Raw genomic sequence first — 20,614 nt, 5'->3', positions numbered from 1 at the left:
GCATTCAGAGCTCCCAGACGCACAGATGGAAATGCCAGGGAATAAGAGGAAACCATGGAAGGATAGGGTTGTTTCAGTGCACAAACATGTATTGAGCACCAACTCACTGTGCGTCAGGCACTAACATATGCTCTCCCCCATTTGACTCGCCCAACAACATTATTATGCCCATTTCTTGTCCAGATCAAAACATTTTGGAACCCTGCGGGGGTAGGGAGTAGGCAGGGGAGGGGATGGAATTGGATGAAGGAGGTCAAAGGTACAAACTTCCGGGTATAGGATAAATAAGTACTAGGGGTGTAATGTACAACATGATAAATATAATTAACACTGCTGTATGTTATATATGAAAGTTTTTGAGACAGTAAATCCTGAGTTCTCATCACAAGAAAAAAAAAAGACAAACAAGCAAACAAAACACTTGGGAGCCCTAACACTAACAAGATTCTAGTCCTTCCCCCTACTCCTGTCTCCCATAGGTGATCCAAAGTAAAATAATACAAAACTTTTAAATAATAGTCAAGAAGGCCAACAAAGTTTGGGTTTTCTCTATGTTGACTATTTGAATGGGTATTTTTTAAAAATATTGAATAATTTCTATCATTTTTCTCATTTACTTTGTGCATCCCTACTCTGGTTTCCAGTGAATAGACAGGAGAAGGATGTCATTTTTCTCAGATCCCACAGGCTGTAAGTGGGGAAACCGGGACTTCGTCCCCTCTGCTCTGAATCAGACTGTCAGGTCACTTAGGGTGGGATTGATGTCTTATTCTTCTTCCTGGCACCAGTGCCAAGCACAATGATTGATGTAAACAATAAAGTGTTTAGTGAAGGAAGAAGAGAGAGAGAAAGAGACAGAGAGAGAGAGAAGAGAAGCTAGGGGAAGGGGTGGCATAAGGTGATGGTACAAGCATTTGTTCGGCACCTTCTATGAATCCATCATATTTCATCTGCTTCTCTTACGACACTGGACTCCAAGGAAAATGTAAGAGACTACAGGGTGTGAACGTGTGAAGTGTGTACTTGCCACAGTCCATCTGCTGAAAAGGGTTGCTCCTTGAACTAAAAGATGTGCCCTGGTTAGGTACCACATAGCATCATGAGTGTGGCAGCCCTTGCCAAGGCTGAGAGGCTTAGGGAATAACTCTGGGGGCCATATTATTTTTTCTGTGGGTGATAACAGCACATGCTAATTTAACAGGATTCTTGAAATTTGGAATTGGTAGAACCTTTTCTCTTCTTGTGGGAGAACTTTTCAAATCCTTGTTTAAAGCATCCTCTTCAATCTCGGAGGGAAAATTAATCTAAGGTTTCCCCTCCTCCAATCCAAGTCCTAGAGCCAGACCTAAACACAGAGATCCCCCATCCACATCCGGCTTAGTGCCCTCTCTATAACCCCTTCCTTCTGTGTGGAAAGAGCTGCTTAAACACTATTACGTAAGAAGAGTCATTCAGGCCCTTACGTAAGAAGAGTCATTCAGGCCCATTTGTTTTTATTAGCAGAATGACATTTGGAATTATTTTAAAGTCACACTTTTTTTATGAGTATGAAAACTATGCATGCCTGTTGCAGAAAGTTTTAGAAGAAAAAAATTCATGATTTTTCATGTAGAGCAAACTGCTGAGAACATTTGGGATATTTCTTTTCAGCCTTTCTTCTGTGTATATTATCCATATAGAGTGGCCTTCCATGAGGTAGATGTCTGGATCAGACCTCTTTTATTGTAAGAGGATATCATTCTTTCCCTCATCAGCTGATTTTACCACATAGGACTTTGCCCAGGACTGGCAACCTAGGGCAGCTGCATTCCAGGTCCTTGTCAGAGGTCCTCCCAGCTCATTGCTGCTGAATAGTGACCAAATCATCAAGAGGAATGACACAGAAGGAAGAGAGCCTTTACTCGATTATACTTTTGTTTGATCTTTACCTCTACTGAAACACATTATAAAATATGGCACTGTGAAATCTAGTTTTGAACGTTGTTTATTCTGTTACATACTGAACTCTGTGAGGACCCATACAAGAAACTTCCTTCAGGTCTCAACACCTTCTCAGGTACTACTGAGTTGTTTTTGATCTTTAGAATTCACCAGTATATATGACTGTTTTCTGCTCTTTTCACTGGCTGCTAGGAAGCTTATTAATAAATTTAGAGCTCACCTAAAGCAAGGATACAGCACCTAGTGTTTCAATTTGTATATCAACTTTATTTTTGGCCTCATCTTTCCCAATCTTTATTCTTATTCCTACTTTTATGTTTCTATTAAAATATTTACAGAAGCCAATTTAAATCCTGCTATGCAGGGGTAACAGTGGAGTGAAAATATATCTTTTCAAACTTCAGGATATTTTCAATTTGGATAGCTGCCAACCTTTAAAACTTGAAGAATTTTACATAAAAATCCAGATTTCTGGCTTCTCTTTAAAAATTAAAGAAATAGACATTTCTCCAAAGAAGATATACAGATTGCCAACAACTACATGAAAGGATGCTCAACATCACTAATCATTAGAGAAATGCAAATCAAAACTATAATGAGGTATCACCTCACACCGGTCAGAATGGCCATCATCAAAAAATCTACAAACAATAAATGCTGGAGAGGGTGTGGAGAAAAGGGAACTCTCTTGCACTGTTGGTGGGAATGTAAACTGATACAGCCACTATGGAGAACAGTATGGAGGTTCCTTAAAAAACTAAAAATAGAACTACCGTACAACCCAGCAATCCCCCTACTGGGCATATACCCTGAGAAAACCATAATTCAAAAAGATACATGTACCACAATGTTCATTGCAGCACTATTTACAATAGCCAGGACATGGAAACAACCTAAGTGTCCATCAACAGATAAATGGATAAAGAAGATGTGGCACATATATACAATGGAATATTACTCAGCCATAAAAAGAAATGAAGTTGAACTATTTGTAGTGAGGTGGATGGACCTAGAGTCTGTCATACAGAGTGAAGTAAGTCAGAAAGAGAAAAACAAATACCATATGCTAACACATATATATGGAATCTAAAAAAAAAAATGGTTCTGATGAACCTAGGGGCAGGACAGGAATAAAGACTCAGACGTAGAGAATGGACCTGAGGACATGGGGAGGGGGAAGGGTAAGCTGGGACGAAGTAAGAGAGTGGCATGGACATATATTCACTACCAAATGTAAAATAGATAGCTGGTGGGAAGCAGCTGCATAACACAGGGAGATCAGCTCAGGGCTTTGTGACCACCTAGAGGGGTGGGATAGGGAGGGTGGGAGGGAGGCGCAAGAGGGAGGGGATATGGGGATATATGTATACATATAGCTGATTCACTTTGTTATACAGCAGAAACTAACACAACATTGTAAAGCAATTTTACTCCAATAAAGATGTTAAAAAAAAAATTAAAGGTCATGCAACACTAGTCTCACATTGCAACTTCCTCCTTCAGATGGGACAAATAAATTCTGCCAACTCACTATTACATTCTCAAAATTACAGACAGTATTTCAGTCCTCTAGTCATCAAGATCCTTCTTGCCTCCTTCACTTGTTTGTTCCTGTCTGGTTCCTGTTGGCACTGGAATTTGTGACCTCTGTTTCATAGGATACGGTCAACTGAAACAACTATACGCATTAGTATGTGTATAACACACATAATTGAGATAATCCTGTTTAAACACCTAACAAATATTTTAAAGGAAAAACAAAAATATACAGAATGTTTGAAATATTGGAGCTATTTTTCTTTATTTTATCTCCTTAGGTAATAATAACCCATTATAGACATATTTTGGGTGTTCCGCTTGATGACCGAAAAGCTATCAACAGCTATGCTATCAACAGTACAGAGGAACTACCCACAAGCCCATTCCTAAGGGTCCCAACACCAACCCCTTGGGCTGAGGAAGAGCCTGTGGCATCTGCCAGCCTCATCACCATGTTCTGGTCCCTGTCTGTGTCCAGCTTTCCAGTTGGTGGAATGATTGCCTCATTCTTTGGTGGGTTGCTTGGGGACCAGCTTGGAAGGTAGGCAAATTTCATAAACAAGCATAAACACAGAAACTTCAGTATTTTGGGTGTCATAATTTGTTTAGAAAGAAATCATCTTTCCTTTTGTGGAGTAGTTTCAGAGTTGTTTTTTCAACTCACGACCCTATGAGTTAGGTTGGTATTGGACCAAATAATGGAGAAATCTGTTGCAACCATCGGCTTAATAGTGGAGGCATTTACAGCAAAAGTGAGTTTGGTGTGTATTTCTAGATAATCACTCTGGTTCTCTGACTTTGTAACTTGTAAAACATATTGAGAAACCACTGCACAAGTGGTTTACTCAGGAACTCAGTGGGGAGTCAAGCGTGGAATTTTTAACCTGGGAGTCGATTGTTGGCTTCATCAAATTGCTCCATTTCTCAGACATCCAGGTTTTCATTTTCAGATTAGAATTTGACATTTGGATCAGTCAGGTCCTAAGGTCCAGTCAATAGCCACAGCTCCCAGTTGCCCAATATACTTGGCATGGGGTTTCTAGCTGCTGCTCCTTTTATCTCAAAGCCCCAACCACAGATGAAGCAAGTGGTGTCTCCATTTCTCTACTTTGGTTTCTATTACGTGTTTTGGATTAAAAACATCAATGGAACTCCTTTACACTCAAATTTCATTTAGTCATGTGATGTACTAAAGCTCTTGGATTCCCCCACCCCCATAGAGAGGAAGTAAAACAGAAAAACGGTTATTTCTTTAGATTTATTTTCTGCTCTTTGCATCCATCTTTTATCACTTTTTTTCTCATGATAAAAACATGCAAATATGGAAAATTTAGAAAATGCAAAAACCTTTAAAGTTCTAAATGATATAGGCAACTATCTTAGTAATACTGGATTACGATTCATTTAACTATTTTTTTAAATATTTATTTATTGTATTTATTTATTTTCCATATATATATATATATATATATTTTTTTTTTTTTTTTTTTTTTTTTTTGGCTGCCTTGGGTCTTAGTTGCGGCACACAGGATCTTTGTTGAGGCATGTAGGATCTTTTTTGTTACGGCACACAGTCTGCTCAGGTTTCTCTCTACTTGTGGCGTGCGGGTTTTCTCTCTCTCGTTGAGGCGCGCAAGCTCAGTAGTTGTGGCACGTGGCCTTAGTTGCCCTGCAGCAAGTGGGATCTTAGTTCCCCGACCAGGGATCGAACCTGCGTCCCCTGTATTGGAAGGCGGATTCTTTACCACTGGACCACCAGGGGAGTCCCTCATTTAATTATTAAAATCCCTACTTATTTTTTTCTTGGCCATGCCACATGGCATGCAGGAATCTTAGTTCCCTGACCAGGGATCAAACCCGAAACCCCTGCAGTGGAAGTGCAGAGTCTTAACAACTGGACCACAAGGGAAGTCCTAAAATTCCTACTTTAAATTATAGTTTTCCCTCTCTGGTTATTAAGTTCTGATAAGTTCTTCCTCTTGTACTGGAGCTTTTATATAATAAGACTGTAAGAATTTCTCTTAAGTAATGGGTAGCATGGTAATGCAAGTTTTATTCTTACTCTTATTTGAGAGGGACTTCCTCTACCATAAAAGAAAATGGTCAGTTCTTCAAATTTTTATCAACTTACTGGTGTTTAGCTGATCTTTAAATCAGTATCCATAAATTATGCAGGTCATTAACTGGCTTTAATTATTTTAAAAATTTAAAAATCATTTCAATTTGCACCAAGATGGTTTAAGCAGTAGTTGGAAATTTTTCTAGATTAATTATGTCTAAAATAAATAAAATTAAGCAAAGCTAAGTTAAAATTTTAAATATGGATAGACCAACTCTTTTAGCAGCTATTGATGTTTTATACTGCTTCTCATCACTGAAGAAAAAATTTAAGCCCTTAAATTAGAGACAAGATTCTAACAATCCAGTGACTTACTCTAAAACATTTAATTAGTGTCCTGGTGATGGAATCAGGATGCATGTCTTCTCAAGTCTTAGGATTTAGGGGGCGTCCCTGGTGGTCCAGTGGGTAAGACTCTGTGCTGCCAAAGCAGAGGGTCCGGGTTCGATCCCTGGTCAGGGAACTAGATCCCACATGCATGCCACAACTAAGAGCCTGAATGCCTCAACTACAGATCCCGCATGCCGCAACTAAAACATGCCACAACGAAGATCCTGCGTGCTGCAACTAAGACGAAGCGCAGCCAAAAAAAAAAAAAAAACGGTCTTAGGATTTAGCATCAACAATGGTCATACCCCTAAACAATGTCAAATGACCATTTATCAAATTATTTATTGTGAACTAAAAGTGAGACTTCCTCCAACTCTCAGTAGAAAAATGATCCTCCTTGAAAATAGCCCTAAAACTAATAATTTTAACTTCAAAATTAAGACAAAATAGTTCAGTCTCTTTCACAAAACTATTTTTCTAGGGAGATTCACTGAGAAATAACATGATAGTCCTTATTGCCAGGGTCCTTGCTCTACTAGTTAAAAGTAAATAAAAGTGTACTTTTCCGTTACTGCTTTAAAAAACATCTTTCCTTGTAATTGTGTTAATAGTCGATAGATGTCTATAGCCACTATTTTATAGATTTGGGTTCTCAAAGTCAAATTTTACTTAAAATTTAAGTACCAGGGTAAGGTGGGGGAGACCATGATCTGGGCAATCCACACTACCATGAGTGAGGGAAGGTATACACAGCTTGCCTCTGAATATGTTCTTCCTTTTGTATCAAAAATGGAACTCACCAAAATAAAGCATTAACCTTTGGTTTCACACAGATCAAATCCCAGCTCTGTCACTTAATAGCTATGTGAAAATGAGCAAGTTACCTCAGTTCTCTAAGACGTTTCCCTCCATCTGCAATGTGGGGGAAAAAATGCCTCCCTCGTGGCATTATTGTAAGGATTAAATTAAAATGAATATAAAAGGTTTAGTACACTGCTTGGCACTAAGTGAGCAGGCAGCAAGTGTAGATGATGATGATGAAGAAGCCTATGCCTACAGAAGTATTTAGAGCAAGATTTAAAGAAATATACTTAGACATATATTTCTTTCTCCCTGATTCAACCATTTCGTGTATTTTTAGATTATTTATTCTTGGCCATTTCTCACGTCTGAGCAGAAGTTAAAATCCTTTAAGGTGTATAGAGTGCTCCGGCATCCACCGGTGGTAAGGAAGAGGGACTTTAGAGCAATCCGGCATCAAAAATACTTTCAGGCTATCTATCTCTTTTACGACTTTTTATCTTTTTCCCGCCTAATGGAATATACTATTAGCTAGCTAGTAACAGTTTCCTAGGGTAAATTATTGAATTTGCCTGCCCTCTGTCCTTGTGTAAAGAAAAAGCACTTCACAGAGAAACACCCCTGTCTTTTTCTACTATGCAGTTCTGAAGCTGGTCAGCTCTAAAGCACTCTTTTTACCTGTCTCTGGGTAGTTGATAACTTGCATATACTAGTTTGCCGTTACTGCTCTAATGAATTACTACAAACTTAATGGCTTAAAACAACACAAATTTGTTTCCTTACAGTTTTGGAGACCCAAATTCAGTTTCACTTGGCTGAAGTCACAGTGTCAGCAGGGCTCATTCTTTCTGGAGGCTCTGAGGAAGAGTCCATTTCCTTTCCCTTTCCCAGCTTCTGGTGGCCATTTCTGTTCCTTGGCTTGTGGCCCCTTCCTCCATCTTCAGAGCACATCACTACAAGCTTTATTTCTTTCATCACATCACCTTCTCTTCTGCCTTCCTAGTATAAGGATAGTCGTGATTACATCATTGGGCCCGACTGGATAATCTCTTCAATTCAAAATCCTTAATTTAATCAATCTGCAAAATCCCTTTGCCATATAAAGTAACATATTCCCAGGGTCTGAAGATTAGGATGTGGACTCTTGTGGGGTGTTATCCAGCCTATCACATGGTTTTTTGGGCAATCATTGCAGTATGAGATTATATAGTTTTATTTCCCAGAAAAAAAAAAAAAATCTGTTTGGTGTTTAAGATACTTGCTTAGAAAAAGCTCACCTATTAAAGTTTGAAACACTGAAATAGAGCATAACAAGATACCTACATTTCTTTGTGGGACAAAAATTTTCACACCTGTTCACTCAAATTCTTTTATTGGCCTTAGCATCAACTGAACTTTGAAGAAGGTTTTTGTGTACCTCACTTTCCCATTTAACAGGAGGAAGAGTATCAGATACCTGCAAATGTCAATTTTCATATGATTAATTTTGAAAATGATGTTTTTGTTGCTATTGTCAGCTTTATTACATATTTTACATTGGTTGACATTAATTCATAGATTCTGGAAATATGCTGGCATACAATGATAAAATAGGGATAACTATAGTTCTCTATGATAAGGCTTAAAGTAAAAGCATGTTTTAATTTACTTCCAAATAATTCATACTAAAGAAAACTTAACTTTGAAAGTTCCTTTCATGATCTATATCAACTAAAAACTTGTACCATTAAAAGAAAAAAAAAGGGATGTCATAGATTACAACTACGGAATTAAATTTCGCTATCACCAGGCAATTATTGTTTAAAACAATCAACTTCTAGAAAACTTAATTGTTAACTATTTGAAAAGGTGTCAGAAGTGTTATCTTAAGGCAAACCAGTCATCATTACAATTGAATCATCTCTATCAAAATGTGGAGATCAGGTACATGCAACCCAAATTCTCTCATTATATATATATTACTTATTGTTAATGCTTTAACCCACAGACAGATCAAAGTAGCAATCATGGTTTAAGATTCCCCAACTAGCTCTATCAGCAAAATTAAAATATTCAGTCTTAGGTAAAAATCTCAGCATGCTCTGAAAGCAAATAATTTTACCAAGTTTTGATGCTAAATTTATAATCCTTGCTTTTCAAATTTTCAGAATCAAAGCCATGTTGGTAGCAAACATTCTCTCATTAGTTGGAGCTCTCTTGATGGGGTTTTCGAAATTGGGACCATCTCACATTCTTATAATTTCAGGAAGAGGCATATCAGGACTCTACTGTGGTAAGTCATGCACACACACACATACACACACACGCACACTCCCACACAAACACATACACACACCTGAAAATTATTCTGAAGGCAGATGTGGTTACATGTAGGGAATTTTTTTGAGCCTTGAGTGACATCGTGAAAGGGAAAGGCAGTAACATAAAGTTGTAGTCCTGAGTCAGGGAGGTTTGGGACCAGTAAGTGGAGTTGTAAGGGTATATTCTCATCCACAGCAATGACAGCATTTCTAGTCGTATGATCTAAGACAAATTATTTAACTTTGTTTCCTTATCCAGTAAGTGAGAAGGATAACAGTATCTACCTCCTGGAGATGCTTGTGAGAATAAGTGTTCAGCATAGAATCTGACTACAGCAAGCTGCCAAATGTGCTAGCTGTTATCATTACTCCTGTTGTTCAGCAGACAGTGGAAGACTGCTATGCCCAGAACCCTAACTCTACCCTTATGGCCTACCTGGCCGCTGATGTCTCTGTCTCTCCTATCTGGAAAGACCCTGACATCCTGGCCCATCTCTCAGACCATATTCCCTAGCCCTAAATGCTTCCACATGTAGCTGGTTGAAGGGTTAAAGTAAAGTGGTGCTGACCATGGGGAGAGGGAATCAGGCAGAATCAGTTGGTAGCGGGGCTCAGAATGGAGGAAGGTTGCTCCTCCTAAGAACTTCACATCTAAACAGCTGAATCACTATTTCTTGGAGACAGCTTTTCAAACTACCTGAAGCAACTTATCAGCAGAAAGGGAGGATTGTGCATTCTCTAAAATAGTCAAATCTTTGCTTCTCAATCCCAGCGACACCCATTGTCCCAAATCATAGCCACTAATAATATCCATTGGGGGTGGGAGAGGAAAGGTGAGGGCACAAAATGGTGTATAAAATATTTTTAACAATTTTACCTGCAAAGAGGAAAGACTATAATTCCATGCATCTTCAATGATCAGTTGAAACAAAAGTCTAAGATTACTTGTCTCCTTTTGTTGTTTTCAATGCTAATAAAAATAACTGAAAGGGTAGCTTGATCCAGGTAAAGAGTCACCCCACTTGTGGAAAAAGCTTTGGATTCAGAGTGAATCGATTCTGGCACTGTCTCTGTCTGGCCTTAGTAATTGAATGTGAGACTCAGTTTCCTCTTCTGTAAAATGCAAATAATAACACAATCAAAGAAGTCCAAATCATGATTCTTCTATCTTTTCTCTCTATTTTTTAAAATATAGCAAGAAAAAAATTACAAAATATTTTTGGTAAAGTTGAAAATAAATGCTGTAAACATAACATGGAGCAACCTATCACTAGCATAGCCAAGTAACTTGTACTCTCCAACCACATTTTAAAATTATGTCTGATCCTATTATGAGCATTAAAATTGCTAAAACTTATAGGAAATACAATTTGACTTCAGGTTCATGTGACTTCAGACCTGTGAGCTTACCTGCACTTTCTGTTCTTGGGGTATAATGTTAGGCATTACAGAAAAATAGTACAGCCTAGAATAGGACCAAACAAATGGGTTTTTTTCCCCTTCTTCTTTAAGATCAACAGACCACACATTAGAGTTACATGTAAAAGCAGAAATTCAGATGCTGTATCAATCATGTAAATGTTCATGTGATATTAAGAACAATTTGAAGCCTTAAAAAATATTGAAAAAAAATATTGAAACAATTCCTCAAAGCATCTTCTATATATTTGATAGGCAGGCCGTCTCTCTAAGAGGAAGTCTCTGACAAATCTTACTTTTAAATTCTTAAGAAAATGCCAAACATCGCATTCAGCCTTGCTCATTGATAGTCTCTGACCTTTTTATGCACTCAGCAAATGGCTAGATACTCCACCATTTCCAACATGACTGATTACATCTGCAACTAGGAAAACTATAGAAGGCAGAATGCCCTAGAGCTTTTTAAATTTCAGTATTCCTTTAAGCACCAGAAGTCTTTATGCAACTAAAATCTTTTCTGAAGCCTATTATTTGGAGAGAATAAAGAAGCTAGGTTTGCTCTGGTTGGAGTGATTGGGGGAAGAGCCTCTGAGTTCCTCAACCCCTTCCACCTTCCCCCTCAGCCTGGCCAACTCAACTGTGATCTTGAGGCACCTCCACATTGTGGAAACTCAGACAGGGCTTGTAGTTCTCCACTAACACTCTATTGCACTGTGATCTTGGCTAAGTTGTTTCTCACCTTTATCAAGTAAAGAAGTTGGCCTAGATAAGTTCTAATTTCCTTTAATCCCACAAATCTAGAGTGAGAATATTATTGTGTTTTTAAGAATATTGTTAAAGCATTCTTCAGTCTCTTTTCTGAAGATAGCCTAAGGCATTATGGTACAAACTCAATATTAACATGGATTTTTTTTAACTAAATAAGACAATGCTATGAATAATTGCCAAATGCATCACTAACCCTTCCTTTCTCTTTGTATATCCAACTACAACTTCATTTGGAGTCACATCAACAAACATTCTTTGCGTAAACGGTGTGTAATTGTTGGTGACAAGGGCTCTTCCTTCCAATGAACTCAGGAAGGGAGTTTCAGCAGAATATTGACTGTACTTAAAATTATTGTTATTGAGATAGTCCTTGCTACACTTTAATGTTTATGTTCATGTTTCATTTAGGGTTAATTTCAGGCTTGGTTCCAATGTACATTGGTGAAATTGCTCCAACCACGCTCAGGGGTGCTATTGGTGCCCTTCATCAGCTGGCCATTGTCACAGGCATTCTTATTAGTCAGGTAAAACTCCCATCCCCTTCCTCACCCATCCTCTACTTTACCCAACTTCTCCTTCCCTGATTGTCCACTCTCACTGTAGAACAACACAGAGGAAAAAGGCAGTTCCACAGGTGGTAGTGGAGGTGGTATAGAGACATAGGCTTTTTAGCTCAAAGCTAAAGTACTACTACTCCACTCCTCACTTTTCCCCTTGGAGTTGTGGTGGGGTTGGCACTGGAGGTGACCTGGTAAGCCAAGTCTTGAACTGCTGGAGCTATTCTAGAATTTAATTATTCCATTTATATTTCAAGGAATAAAAAATTTCAAAATTTTGCCTACCCAGGTTTCCTTTGTTCTGAGCATCTTACCTGCTCAAATTTAATATGCAAATGCTTACAGTAGCAGTTTTTGTTCAGCTGACTGTATTCTTTCCTTCTGTCCTACGTTCTCAGAGGGAGTCCTAGAACCTCAAACCTATGGCTATCCAGAGGATAAACTACTTGCAGTAGGGATCACAAAACTAGTTCTCATCAGAGTAATTGTTTTATCTATGTAACCCCATTCTATTTAAGTTCTGGGTAATGTAAGAAGAGATTTTTTTAACAAAGGTCCAAAGATGCACGATTTTTGCTGTTGTTTTAGATATCAAATGTGTGCTTAAAAATGTGGTTGATTCTCATCCTAAATGTCCCATAGGAGTTAATGAAAACAAATCTAGGTGAACTCTTTGTAAAACAAGGAGTCCATAATTCAGTTCAGATGAGACACACTAGCAGTAGTTTTCATCTTGTGCATGCTTGTGCATACGTGAGTCACAGTTGTCAGGGATTACTATCAAATAGCCAATGTGCTTTTTCAACAAATTGTTTCAGAAAGCAGATCCAAAGTGATGTGCAGTTGATATGCTTCCTCCCTGACTTTTCAGATCGTTGGCCTCGACTTTATCCTGGGCAATCATGAGCTGTGGCACATCCTGCTTGGTCTGTCTGCTGTGCCAGCTGTTTTGCAATCTTTGCTGCTCTTCTTCTGTCCAGAAAGCCCCAGATACCTTTACATCAAGTTGGATGAGGAAGCCAAAGCAAAGAAAAGTAAGTCTATGGGTGGTTTTACTTTCTTCCTATTGTTTTGGAACTATCAGCTAACGAGAAAGAGTGTGCATGAATGGATACTCATGAAATTGGTACCAGTGCTTTCCAAATGAAGTCAGTGATTATATGTAAGAAGAATATGCACGATCACTTAATATGATTGGTGCATGCCATTTTGCAACCATAAACATTCACACAAACCTGAACAGAAAATCCACATACAGAGACTTCTAAAAGACCTTTCCTACATTATCCTTCTATGATAATGAGGATCACAATTTTGTTTGTCATAAGATGAAGGGAAATGTTCTGCTTTTTTGAGAAATAAAAAAGCAGGATTTAATTTAACAAGAAAGAATTTCCAACACCCATGCTATTAAGTACCAGAAAGGGCTATGCAGAACTGTAGCTCTTTCAATAACATAATACAAATAAATTTATTTTTGTTTTGACCTGAGTTGTGTCAACCTGATCATTTTGGGGAACAGGCTTGAAAAGACTCAGAGGATGTGATGATGTCACCAAAGACATCACTGAGATGAGAAAAGAAAGGGAAGAAGCATCAAGTGAAAAGAAAGTCTCCATAATTCAGCTCTTCACCAATTCCAGCTACCAACAGCCTATTCTAGTGGCATTGATGCTGCACATGGCTCAGCAATTTTCTGGAATCAATGGGGTAAGTTTAAGAACGTCCCCTAACTCTTAAGAGCAAAGTGAATTAAGATAGATGAGGAAAGGGGTTTGAGTTTAAATAACTAAAGGATACTTTAAAATGTTGACATCACATGTCTTACTACAACAAATATATTGAATGAGCATTAATTTTTTGTCTTGACTCATCTGCCTTCTAAAATCAGCTTACAGTTTTTTTCAATGTCAATAATCAATGGTCTGCATGTCTACTATGATGAAGGTTAAAAGGCAAGTCATAATGAATACAAAAGAGGGAAAAGGAGAATAAATATAACTAGAAGACTAAATTACAAGGGGCTTCCAGAGTTGAGTATCAAATTTAGGATTTCTGCTAGCCTAAGCAAAAGGATTCCATGATTCCCTCTGTCTATTTAAATGAAGTATACCAGATAGCCTGGTGCAAAGAAGTTTCCTGCTATCCAAGAAACTTGCACTCTATTTGGGGAGATAGCACACCAAATAAACAATAGAGTGAACTGACATGATATTGGTGAGTAAGGGTAATAGAAAACACATGACTGAAAAACATTCTGAGTACTAAACTAGCTAGCGTTTAGGTTTTGAACTGAAATTCTCGTATTATGCAGACTAAAATTGTTCTACTGACAATTAGTTACTAGAAGAAAAAAATTAAGCATTTGTTTAGAAACTAGATAAAGAAAATCACTTATCCCCTTTCATTGCTGTTAAAAATGTGGTTTGGGCTTTTATAGTGAGCCAATCCTAGATTCACAAAGATACTTTGGGGGTGACTGATGCATGGGCAGAGACTTGGGGGAAGCAAAGAAAGCAAAAGTTGAAGCATGAGTTGAAGCAAAAGAAGACCTGAGCCTCACTCCACAAAGTGAATGCTGCTCTGCTGTGGTCTCCATCCTCCTTTAACAGGTCCTTGACACTCATTTTTTATCTCTTAACTCTTTATAACTTTGGGGCTCAGAGACCAAATCTGTATCCTCTCTCTCAGCTCTGCTTGTATATCCAATAGCACAACACTTCATCTCTCTAAACCTCCCTGCTTTAGCTTGCATCCCAGTGCCTGACTTAGAGGCAGCCAGGAAGCGTCGAACCACAGGCTGTCAGGCATCCTAAAATGGTGGGCTGGTGTGCAGTGAGTAATCCACTCCTCACTGAACACAGCCTGAACAGTCCTCCTGCGTCAGCCATGTCTGCAGGAAGAGGCACCAGCAGCAGGACATGTTATGTGGGAAAGGAACTGATGGAAGATGACAGAACAAAAAAGATGATCTAAAAGACTATTATAAACATAAGGACATAACTAAATAATAAAGCCTATTAGGGAGGTTGTGAATCAGATTTCTCCATCCACTGAGATTGGTGGAAAATTTTGGGTTACATGCAATGACAACCAGAACTCTTATACACACTGGTGAGAGTACAAATCGATACAACTTTTTTTTTTTAATTTTTATTGAGGTATAATTGATTTACAGTGTTGTGTTAGTTTCAGGTGTACAGCAATCTGTTATACAAATACATATATCCACTCTTTTTTTAGATTCTTTTCCCATATAGGCCATTACAGAGTACTGAGTAGAGTTCCCTGTGCTACACAGTAGGTCCCCATTAGCTATCTATTTTATATATAGTAGTATGTATGTGACACAACTTCTTTGGAAAACTGTTTGGCAGTATCTATCAAAGCTGAGAACATGCATACACTACAACCCAACAATTCTATTCCTAGGTGTAAATGTATACATATTTTACCAAAAGGCTTGTACTAGAATGTTCATAGCAGCACTATTCATAACCACTCTAAATGATAACTACCTAAATACCCATCAATAGTAGAATGAGTAACTAAATTGTGGTATATTAATACAATTATACACTAAACAGCAATGATAATGAACAGCCTGAAAATACAACAATATAGATTATTCTAACAAACGTAATGTTGATGCCAGATACAAAATACACACTATGTGGTTTCATTTATATCAAGTACAAGACTAGGCAAAATTTATCTATAAGGATAGAAGTTGAAAGCGTTTCCTTTGAAAAAAGGGTGACATTTAGGGGGCTTCTGGAGGGCAGGAAATGACTTATTTTTGATCTAGACTATACAGGTGTGTTTAGTTTGTGAAAATTAATTGAGCTGTACACTTCAAACGATATGTGTACTTTTTTGCATGTATTTTATACTTTAACAAAAAAATAAAGTGCAGATGTAGAGTTTTCAGCTAAATATAAGGAGAACTTTTAAGTGACTGGAAGCTTTACACACTGAAGGAAGATTGTGGTTTCTCCTTCCCTGGAAGAAGAGGGTGGATAAAGCCTTTTGGGAGTTCTAGGGACCCTGGTTCCATTGAAACACCTAAAAATAAACAAACTAAAATAACTCTTGCTTTAAAGCCATGAGTGCTAGGCTTCTTGATTAAGGCTAAACTGTTATTATTTTGCAGATATTTTACTACTCAACCAGCATTTTTCAGACAGCTGGAATCAGCCAACCTGTTTATGCAACCATTGGAGTTGGTGTTGTCAACACAGTTTTCACTGCTCTCTCCGTAAGTAAAATACTCTATATAAATATTCTGCTTGTTCCTCAGTCCAGAAATGGGAGTAAAATAACCTTGTAATATAAAAGTGACCTATGACTTATTGTCCACATGTAGTGGGTATGTAGACAGAACCAAGTGGGTCACAGGAAGAGTCCTATATGTGAATAACCAACCACCGTATTGAGATTAGGCATAACTGAACAGGTGGATCACTGGTCCTCCTTATCTGCTGAAGATGTCATTTGTCACTCATTTGTGAATTAGTAACTCACTTGGGGACACAGACGCTTGGTATTTTTGTGTAAATACCTGGGCTCTTTCTCCTTTGCTCTGTACTTAAGCCCCTTGGTGTTAGCAAACAGCTTGTCATTTCTATCAACATTGGATCCTAGATCCTCTCCTTCCATGGCTGAAAATTTTTATCCTGACATCTTAGAAAAAACATTTTAAAAATAAACATGGTCCACTCAATTAGATATCTAAGCCTCTAGCAAAATTAAACTGATTCAGTAAATTCTTATGATGTTAGGCCATTGGGCAGAACTTCCAGGTAGTTCACAAGGCCATGGCTTCTGGTGATGTATATGACTGTGATATTATGAGAGGACGGAATAGAAGCGGTTTATAACTTGAAATGTTATTGCTATTTTTGAAATGTAACTTTTTTCAAATGTCAAATGTTATTATATACTTTTTAAAATTTTTTTCAACAAGGGAAGAGGTCATATACTCTTCTTAAGACCAAATACCTTATCTAAGGAACAATTCAGTATATTGACAGTAATAATATTTAATATAACAATCTAAGAATTAAAGTAAACAAAAAACAACAACAAAACCCCCCAAACTTCCCAACTAATGTAACTCACTTTAAAATGAGGATAATTGAGCTTATTTTTATCTTTGAATGCAGATGTTAAAAAAGCTTGTGCTTTTTAATTTTGGTCACAGTGCTATATACTCAATATACTTTAGTCACTTGCTTTTCGTTCTCTGCACATGGACTTTTAACTATTACCTAGAGTAGTCAATAAATTACAGCCTGGCTACCTAGATCAAAAGGCAGGTTTGTCCAGACCACATTAAACAGAACTGGACCTTGGAAAGAGACGAAGAACAGATAATAAGGGAACACCAGTTCTTCCGTAGAAATGCCTTTAGAGATAATGCCTGTTCAATCCAAAAGGCCACTCTAAACCAATAAAGGCTTGGTACTAGGATGGAATCCAAGGGACTATTCTCATTCTTTTGCCTCCTGAGATAATATTTTTGCAAATCCCACTTCAACATATTTTTCTCACATAGAGACTCTGATTAAAACATTTTACGTGTAACAGGATTTGCTATGTAAAGCATCATGTTATCAAGATCAGGGTAACCCAAACTCTAAGAATGCCTAAAGAGAAAACTACTGCAGAATTCCATTTTTGTCCTCCCCCCCACCAGCCAGCCCCATGGAGTGGGAGGAGTTGTTTTGAAAATAGAGCCTTGATTATTTTGAATATACCGTTTTTGAACTCATCCTTTTATTCTGTGAAAGTTTTTGCATGACTGACATAATTTTAAAAAGTCAACTCTAATCAGCTGTCTAATTAACCCTCCAGGACTACAGATAACAGTTAACATTTTTAATTATATTTGTTTTTGAAAAGTTGTTTTAAAGTTCAAAGAAGTACAAAAAGGACAGCCTCTCAGTCATCCAGTTTCTCTCGCCAAAATCAACCAATGTTACCGAATTCCGTGTATCCTTTCAAATAAAGATGTGCAATTAGGAATATGTACTGATGACATATTAATATTTCAACAGTTTGGAAGGAACATAATCAATCTTTTTTTTTCTGGATGAGTACTTGGAGAAAGAGATAGACTTTCCTAACTCGATGCTGAATTGTGTTCCACATTTCCATATTTTCTTTTAAACTAATGAGCTGGTATAAGGGAGCCTGTAATCTTGAGTGAGAAAACAAAACAGGAAGAATATAAAGGGAACTGGAAGGCAGCATGGGTCTAGAGGAGAAGAAAGAGTGGCTCCAAGTAGGCATCCAGGATCTGAGCAATGTACAGTGTCCGCAGCGAAAATGAGAATTAAGGTCAGGTAGACATCTCTGGCCCCTGACCAAATCTCACCCTGTATCACACCCCTTCCTTAGTGCTCACCTAGCCCCAAGGAGGGAGTCCAACTCAATTTTCAAGGCATGTAGTTTTAGAGTTTATAATCCTATTAACAATAATTGTTCAGAAGTAGAAGAAACAGACACAGTAAAAGTCCTTATTCCTGAAGAAATCCTCCAGTTTTCTTGGCAGCTTGACATGGTGTCATCAAATCAGATTTAAAAGTCATAATTAAAGAGTCAAAATATAGAGAGAAATTTTATGAACTTGAGAAATGTTTGTTTTTCCCACTTTTTTCTCAACAATTAAATGTGGGCTCCTTGCTTCCCCGGTGGCCCAGTGGTAAAGAAGCCACCTTCCAATGCATGGGACGCGGATTTGATCCCTGGTCAGGGAACTAAGATCCCACATGCCACGGGGCAACTAAGCCCGTGCGCCACAACTATTGAGCTTGCACTCTAGAGCCCGTGAGCCACGACTACTGAAGCCCGCACACCCTAGAGCCCGTGCTCCGCGACTACTGAGCTGGAGCGCCTCAACAAGACAGCCCACGTACCACAAATTACAGAGCCCACACGCTCTGGAACCCGCACGCCTCAACTAGTGAGAGAAAACCTGCACACCACAACTAAGAGAGAAGCCCGCGCACCACAACGAAAGATCCCGCATGCTGCAACTAAGACTCCACAGAGCCAAAAAAATAAAGAAAATTAAAAAAAAATTTTTTTTTAATGTGGCTCCTTGCTTATCACCCGGAAGTGATTTGAAACTCTAATATGAAATGCCTCTGAGATGAAAGGGGCTTTCATTGTAGGTGAAAAGAAATGTTTCTCAGATATTTTCAGAGCCAAAGCTCACTATACTAAGGGTATTGGATTGCTGTTGATTTACTGATAGATTTATGAGCCTAACCGATTTACTCACTGAAGTGAGAAATTATGACAGGTAGTTTTTGTGTGTGTGACTCACCAACCTTGGCAGTATTCCAAGGATCAAGCAAGAGTCTATTCAACAAACTCTGGTCCTGGCTAATTGTAAATCTTAATCATTAGTGCAAAGATCCACAGACCAAAGGAATCGACGCCAAATCTCCTGAATTAGGATAAGAAAGCACTTTGACCTTTTGCTTTAAAGTCTTATCTTTTCAAGTGGATAGTTCATTACCAGCACCAGGTACATTTAGGCTCACCAGAAAAATGCGGACCTGACTATTTTGGTAAGGCCATCAAATTCTGTATGCTGCCCCTGAGTGGTCACAGTTTGACTTTATTTGCAGTAAGAAAGTTGGATGAGAATAGTTAACACATCAACAGTTGTACTGTTTCAGGGGTCTGCAGTGCTCAAACCCTTGCAATTATAACTTAGGATAATTATCAGAAGGGAAATTAATGTCATTTTTATGTAGGACCTTCGTATTTTAAGTCTACAGGAAATATATTGGGAGAGATCCAAGATGTCCAGTCTCTAAATATTGTACCCAAAGTGATAAACATCAGGTGGTGGTAATGCTATGGTTCTTTCTCTAGAATGGCCTGTTCAAATCAATGTGACGAAAGGAAGCCAGTATTTGTTAATCACCTCTGTTCACTGAGACCAGCTCTGCCACCCCAGGCAAGAGTCACTCCCCTCCTGACTTCCACATCTGTAAAACGGAATAACAGAACGGCCTCTTTCCAGCTGTATAAATTGAAATGATCTCTTTGGCAGTAAAAACGATTTAAGTATAAAGCCAATGTGTTTTAAAATTTTCCTAGGTATTCCTTGTGGAGAAGGCAGGGCGCCGCTCTCTGTTTTTAATCGGAATGAGTGGGATGTTTGTTTGTGCCATCTTCATGTCGGTGGGACTTGTGCTACTGGTGAGTTTGGTGCCTGCACTGAGATTTTTGGTTACCATATGATAGCACTTCTGAGCTGCAGGTTAAACGTTTGAGATTGACTTACGAAATAAAGCAAGAGGAACAGCATATAATACAAAGGAGAAATGTAAAGAAAAAGAGAATTAGTTTAGGGGTTTAAATATAGAACATCAGCAGGTAAATTGTGCTTGTTACCCAGAGAGGCAGTGTATATAATGGTAGAGCGCAAGCTCTGGGATTAGCCCAACCAGGTTCTAATCCTGGCTCTGCCACTTGGCTGCCTGTGTGACCTTGGACAAGCACCTAGACCTTTCCAGCCCAGCACCAGCATCCACTGCTTTACAGGAGGTCATGCATCCTGTCTAGCAACCTTGGTATGAGTAGAAGCAAAGGTCACTGGATCCTTGCTTTTCCTCTTTTGCAGGAAAAGAGTGACTAAGAGTCATGGAAAATCCTAATCCAGAGGATTTCCTATAGCACAAAAGATTTAAGGATGACTAATAAACTTGTCTATGACTAGAATAACTTATACTTAATTGAATATAAACACATCAAGAAGGGAGCTATGTCATCTCTGAACTCAATGAGAATCTACCTAGCTAAAGGAAGAAGCAGTCAAT

At 38.3% G+C, this 20,614-nt stretch overlaps 1 protein-coding gene and 1 non-coding gene across 3 annotated transcripts in view; both read left to right on the top strand.

Moving 5' to 3' along the window:
* Positions 1 to 20,614, top strand: part of SLC2A2 (solute carrier family 2 member 2) — a 30,722-nt gene that overhangs the window by 8,080 nt on the left and 2,028 nt on the right. For both annotated transcript variants that reach the window (XM_068547415.1, XM_068547414.1), the window contains exons 3-9: positions 3,759 to 4,021; positions 8,878 to 9,002; positions 11,626 to 11,741; positions 12,646 to 12,808; positions 13,297 to 13,484; positions 15,928 to 16,032; positions 19,893 to 19,994. In XM_068547415.1, coding sequence (XP_068403516.1) covers positions 3,759 to 4,021; positions 8,878 to 9,002; positions 11,626 to 11,741; positions 12,646 to 12,808; positions 13,297 to 13,484; positions 15,928 to 16,032; positions 19,893 to 19,994 — 1,062 coding nt within the window. The remainder of the gene's footprint in view (positions 1 to 3,758; positions 4,022 to 8,877; positions 9,003 to 11,625; positions 11,742 to 12,645; positions 12,809 to 13,296; positions 13,485 to 15,927; positions 16,033 to 19,892; positions 19,995 to 20,614) is intronic.
* Positions 5,990 to 6,062, top strand: TRNAG-GCC (transfer RNA glycine (anticodon GCC)). Its single transcript has one exon. It is a non-coding gene; the product is annotated as a tRNA-Gly (tRNA).

This window comes from Eschrichtius robustus, chromosome 6 (assembly GCF_028021215.1).
Source record: "Eschrichtius robustus isolate mEscRob2 chromosome 6, mEscRob2.pri, whole genome shotgun sequence".
Taxonomy (NCBI): domain Eukaryota; kingdom Metazoa; phylum Chordata; class Mammalia; order Artiodactyla; family Eschrichtiidae; genus Eschrichtius; species Eschrichtius robustus.
The sequence above is the reverse complement of the archived record's forward strand: the minus strand, read 5'-3'. Positions and strand labels throughout refer to the sequence as shown.